General features: G+C 30.9%; 1 protein-coding gene across 1 annotated transcript; it reads left to right on the top strand.

Moving 5' to 3' along the window:
* Nucleotides 1–286: 286 nt before the first annotated feature.
* Nucleotides 287–4,954, top strand: LOC113856141 (NAC domain-containing protein 21/22-like). The gene is made up of 3 exons (XM_027487827.1): nt 287–552; nt 3,088–3,362; nt 4,068–4,954. The coding sequence occupies exons 1-3, from the start codon at nt 387–389 to the stop codon at nt 4,536–4,538; spliced, it is 912 nt and encodes a 303-aa protein (XP_027343628.1). The 5' UTR covers nt 287–386; the 3' UTR covers nt 4,539–4,954.
* Nucleotides 4,955–6,175: the final 1,221 nt, after the last annotated feature.

Below are 6,175 nucleotides of genomic sequence, written 5' to 3'. Positions count from 1 at the left end.
TATATAGATAAGATAGAATAAAATATGTATGTAGTATTACATAAAATATTATAAATTTTAAATGTTGAAAATAAAAATTCTTAAAGGATGGAAAAAGGCAATTAAGAGATACAAATCACGAGTTGGCAGTGATTGGTTTGTGCACGTCATCACACAAACAGTCTCCCTTTGAAAATGGCAACCCTACCCTCTTTCTTTGCAATTAATTACATGTTGACTTAGCCACTTGTGATCCCTCTCCAATTTATATATACTCCTTTCTTCCCCCTCTTTCCTTTATAATACCTCTCAAATTTCTCACTTCAACTTTCAACTTCTTTTCTCTATTCTCTTTCCCTCAATTTCTCCATCTCTTAATAGCTATCTATACCTTTATTCAAACAAAAATGAGCAACATAAGCATGGTAGAGTCTAAGCTCCCACCAGGGTTCAGGTTTCATCCTAGAGATGAAGAGCTTGTCTGTGATTATTTGATGAAGAAGGTTACACACAGTGATTCCCTTCTCATGATTGACGTTGACCTTAACAAGTGTGAGCCTTGGGATATTCCTGGTGAGTATTACAACTCTTCTCTTTCTCCTCATTATCATGCATTCTCTAATATATATAATTATTATTGCATCATATATTATACATGGCATGCTGATTTCTTCCTCTACATATTCATTTTGGAAACTTTATACAAATTTGTACTTGGACATAAGTCATAGTTTTTTTTTCCTCCTTGTGTGTCTATATAAAAAATTGTTAATTGGGTTATGTAATTGAACAAGAAATTGCCTATAGTTTATTTGTATATTGTTTTATCTCACACTGAGGCACCCTTGATGGTGCTAATTAAGATGGACATGCAGCATGCTTGATTTTCAGTTTGCTGTTACGGTTGGTAAAGTACAAATGAGTTGTTACTTTCATTTATGTTGAATTCCTCTTGTTTTATAATATGATAAGGGTTAAATTGTATGTGTGGGGTAAGGTGATGATAGCAACTGCAATGGCTATAATAGATCCCAATCTGTACATGCACTTGTGTGTGTTTTGACAGGGAAATGATGCCTGCCATCTGTGACTAATGAGACATTATAGAACACCTCGAAGCTTTCATTGTTACAAATCAATTCATGACAAAATTAATTGAAACTTTTTGTAAGTTTAACTAAATTTCATTTTTTGTAGGCCAGACCCTAACTCTAAATTCTAATGGCTAAGAAATTAATATAAGTTATGTAGAATAGTCCATGAAGTTTTGATCCCTTAACCCGATTAATGAAAGAGCTAGCTAGATGGAAACTAATGTACTTTTTATTTTATTTTCCTCTATTTCTGGATCAATAATACCAGCTATATGATCTAAATATTAATTGAATATTTTCTTCCTTGTGGAATAATTGGACAGCACATAACATTATTTTCAGTCTGCATTTTCATGTGGGTCATGTTGAAATAGGCCTCTTTGTGTTTTGATGTGGGTCATAACTTTAATTTCAATCCCAGCCACATTCACACATATAGGTATGTACAGGTGGCTGCGCTTATGTAATATATATCATAATAATAAAGTTAAATATTATATTAGAAAATAGTATTATTTTAATAAAAATTGAAATTTTCATCCGTACTTATAAATAATTAATGGTTTGAAACAATTGTATGGTACATGTGCATACACCTTGGAAAGAGATATACACAGTTCAGGTTGGCAACTTTGAATGGGAAGCTCTAAAGTTCATATATATTTATATGATTATATGAGTTGATATTGTAACATTATCCAAAGCTTATTGCAGATATATATCACCTTCAAAGCTTTTTTGAGTTTTGAATAAATTGACACATTGAACTTGTCCTATTATAAAGTGTTTGAAAGTGATTTTCACACATAATAATGCAAATAATGATTTTCATTGCAATAACACATCTTTGCTGCACATGAACATGAACATGATCTCTTACATGTCATAGTAAAGTGATTGAATTCTCAAGCCTTACCATTATTCTAGCTGGATCTCACCAAATCTAATTGTACTTTCATGTCAAAAGCAAATATACTGTGATAATTGACTTATCATATGCAATACAATTAAATTTACAAGTTCCTTTTTACTTGTATTATTGATTATTGTTTTTTCTTAGTGGTTGGATACTTTGAAGTGATTTGTTTACTAAATAAGCAACATTAATCCCCTCTTTGTATTTTTTTAAAATTTACAAGTAGGAAAAAAAAGGCTTTCTTCTATGTTTATTTTTTAAATATTTTTCTATTTTAATATTTTAAAAAATTACTTAAAATATTAACGGTAAAATTATTGTGATGCTTATTAACAATTTTTTTTTTATAAACAAGGAGAAAAAAGATTTCCAGACCTGATATGATGGGTCAACATTGCTTTGGTATGCTAGGCCATATGTTCATAATTTACATTATTTTGGAAATAATATCAACTGTCTGATTATGAAATTACCATAATTAGTTTTGTATTTTATACAACCATGTCATATATGAAAAGAAACTGATAAGGATAGGCAAATCACAAGAAACAAAAATAATTAATGGAAGAAGCTAATTACATACGGCCCTATCTAAATAGTAACTAGAATAATTTGCATTTAAATAATAATAATAATAATAATTCCTTTCCAACAAGACCTATTTGTTTTTGTATTTCTCAAAGTCTATATATAAGGCAATTGATAGAATATATCTTTAACAATTTTGCTTTCCCTGTTTTTTCCACAATCAAAATGATCAATTCTAATAAGACAAAGAAAAGAAAGTCAAGGGTATTTAATTTTAGGATTATATTAACTAAAAGATAATGTTGTTAATGTAAACAGTTATTTTTAACTAGTCATAGTTGACTTGACACACCGTATTGACCTAACTGCGCATGTTCCTCATCATCTTACTGAAATCCAAAGATTATACCACAAATAACAATATTAATAATGACAACACCACCCAGATTTCTATCTGATACATTTGACTATTTATTGTTCAACCACATAGTAATGTACACTTTTAATTAGCAAAGGTATAACTAAAGCATAGTTTCATAATCATAGTATTGTGATGTTATGATTGTGCAGAAACAGCATGTGTGGGAGGGAAAGAATGGTATTTCTATACACAACGAGATAGAAAGTATGCAACAGGGCTACGTACAAATCGTGCCACTGCTTCAGGGTATTGGAAGGCCACAGGGAAGGATAGGGCTATCCTTAGGAAGGGTACCCTTGTTGGGATGAGGAAGACTTTGGTGTTCTATCAAGGAAGAGCACCCAAAGGGAGAAAAACTGAGTGGGTCATGCATGAATTTCGTATTGAAGGCCCACATGGCCCTCCTAAGCTTTCTTCTTCCAAGGTATAAAATTACTTTAAATAAAATTGCATATTTTTATATGCATTTATCTATAGTATTTTATGTTATGTTAACATTTTATTTCAATGTGTATTGGACCAAAATGAGTTGGGGGGAGGGGGTTGTTTTTCCATTAGCAACTTTGAATGGTTAATATAAAGAAAATTGATTTTTTATATGTAGATTTTTGGAGTTAGCCTTGTTTCATTTCCTTTGCATGAAGCAGGGAGGCAACTTGTGATTTGCAAATAAAAAAATGAAAGACTTTTGACTTTTTGGAATAAGTTTTTGCTCTGTACCGAAACCAAATTTGTCTCACCTGGCTATTGGCTAGAATGTGACTACAAAAGATATTGGGTAGCTGACCTAAGAAGATCCCCCCTTTGAATTTTTTTTATTGAACACTAATGTATGAAAGCACCAAATTCTTCCATCTGTAAAGGCTTTTTATGTGCTTTTAGAGCAAACATTACATATTATTTGATGGGTCTTGTGAAGCAGTGTTTTAAGAATATTGATTAAAAAATTAATTTTACTTTTTTAAAATAAAATGTTTTTATTTGTATTCTTTTTCCGGTGTACTAAGAGTACTTGTTATCATTTTCCTAATTTGATTTCCTTTCACTTTCTTAACTTTTTGTAACATCCATTGGTTGAAGACCTTAATGTTCTCTAATTCAAGAAAATTTGCAAATTGTGTACATGCAGGAAGACTGGGTTTTGTGTAGGGTGTTCTACAAAAATAGAGAAGTGGCAACAAAGCCTAGTATGGGTAACTGCTATGATGACACCGGCTCTTCAACTCTCCCTGCATTAATGGACTCTTACATTAGTTTTGATCAAGCTCAAACTCATGCAGATGAATTTGAGCAAGTGCCCTGCTTCTCCATTTTCTCTCAAAACCAAACAAACCCCATTTTCAACCACATAACTACTGTGGAGCCAAAATTGCCAATCAACAATGCTACAAGTGCATATGGAGGAGCACCAAATTTGGGTTATTGCTTAGACCCTTTATCCTGTGACAGAAAAGTATTAAAAGCTGTTTTGAGTCAGATCACAAAGATGGAAAGGAATCCTCTTAACCAAAGTCTAAAAGGGTCACCAAGTTTAGGAGAAGGAAGTTCAGAGAGTTACTTATCTGAAGTGGGTATGCCACACATGTGGAACAATTACTAATATGTTACTTTAGTCCTTATATCCTCTCCCCCACAATGCCAACAAGGGAAAAGAATTAAAGAAAAAGAAAGAAAAAGAAAGCATAAGGGGGAAGATGTAATCCATTGTTTCAAGTCATGGTGAGTACTTGCATTATACATGTGTTGTTTAGCTATTAATATATACCCATCCATGAGGTCCCAATATATTAGGAAAATGGGACTTGTAATTGAAACTTATAAATATTTGTAGTTAATTTTAGTTAGTGGATGGAATTTTTCTTTTTGTTAAATTAGATGATGGATTGAGATGTTATGAAATCTCAAATAGGGTCATTTCATCTATACCTTTATGATTGAGAAATTTTCATGAGATAACACCACCACTCTAAATCCACCTTGGCATTAGTGTTGGTGCTCCAAGTAGCAGAAACGTATAATTAGCACAAAGTTTTATAATGGTCTCTTAAAAACCAAAAAAAAGAAAAAACAAGTCTTGTTGAAGGAGTAGCTATCATTGGTCATGTAAGCCTTATTTTTAATGCACCAAATTATATCATAATTCTTATAAAAATCTTCTCCACAACCACCACAATAATGGACTAGGAAATCAATAAAGAGTAAGTTAAATATTTTTTGTCTATATACCAAATCTTTGATGCAATTATCTATTCATAACAGTAGCAGCGAAAATTAATAATAACGGATTAGGTGATCCTGGCTTTCATAATATATTTTTAAGCTTTATAACGATGTGATTAATTAAGCAGTATATTTTGTTTCTTAGGTACAGCTGATGGGCCAATCTGATGTAATACATATACGTTTCACACATAGTTTTATCATTCATACTAAAAGAAAATATGAAATTCAAATAATGAATTTTACCTTTGCTCATAAAATGTTAATTAATATTTTTTCTTCAGTCATAACATTGTCTTCTAACGTTTGAATCTCTAGCAATAGCATTTCCTTTGAATTTTATTATTAACTTTTTGTTTAGGTGAAAAAGTTTGTATTAAGTGCAATGTCAAACACATTAAAACAAAGCAAAAGCTAAAACAAAAGCAAAGTTAATTATCTTGAAACTGTCACTTTCGTGGGGCTAATTAATCAGAAGAGACAATTGCAATGAGAGGAGACTAAATCACTATGACCTCAGCTTAAGGATTCGCTGACTTGTATAGTGTTTTCCTCCCTGTTATTTTTTTTCTTCAAGAATTTTGATAAGAGTTACCAAAACAACTTAATTAGACGTTAAAGTATAAGATTTTGAGAATGATTTATGAATTTCCATTCCAATTACCATTATAATCTCAACAAGTATAACATTACAGTTTTGATGAACCAAGCGATTAGAATTTCTAATTGCATATACATAATCATATTTATCAATTTATTAAATAACAGCAATGCTGTGCAATGATTGAAAAATATTAATGATACTTGGTAAATTCAAAATTTATAGTAGTTCGTATTTGATAAAGGGTATGTATAAATATATAAAGCTATATAATGAGTAAATAATATAGTCAGTCCTATATAATGGCAAAATTTCCTGTCCAGATATCAACGATTCTAACGAGTTTAGAATTATACATCATGCTGATGCTGCAGCTATATAAGCATTTTAATTAATTGAATAGTAGGTGTTTGATG

The sequence above is a fragment of the Abrus precatorius genome, unplaced genomic scaffold (genome assembly GCF_003935025.1).
Source record: "Abrus precatorius isolate BTA unplaced genomic scaffold, Abrus_2018 Scaffold11, whole genome shotgun sequence".
Lineage (NCBI taxonomy): Eukaryota > Viridiplantae > Streptophyta > Magnoliopsida > Fabales > Fabaceae > Abrus > Abrus precatorius.
The sequence above is the reverse complement of the archived record's forward strand: the minus strand, read 5'-3'. Positions and strand labels throughout refer to the sequence as shown.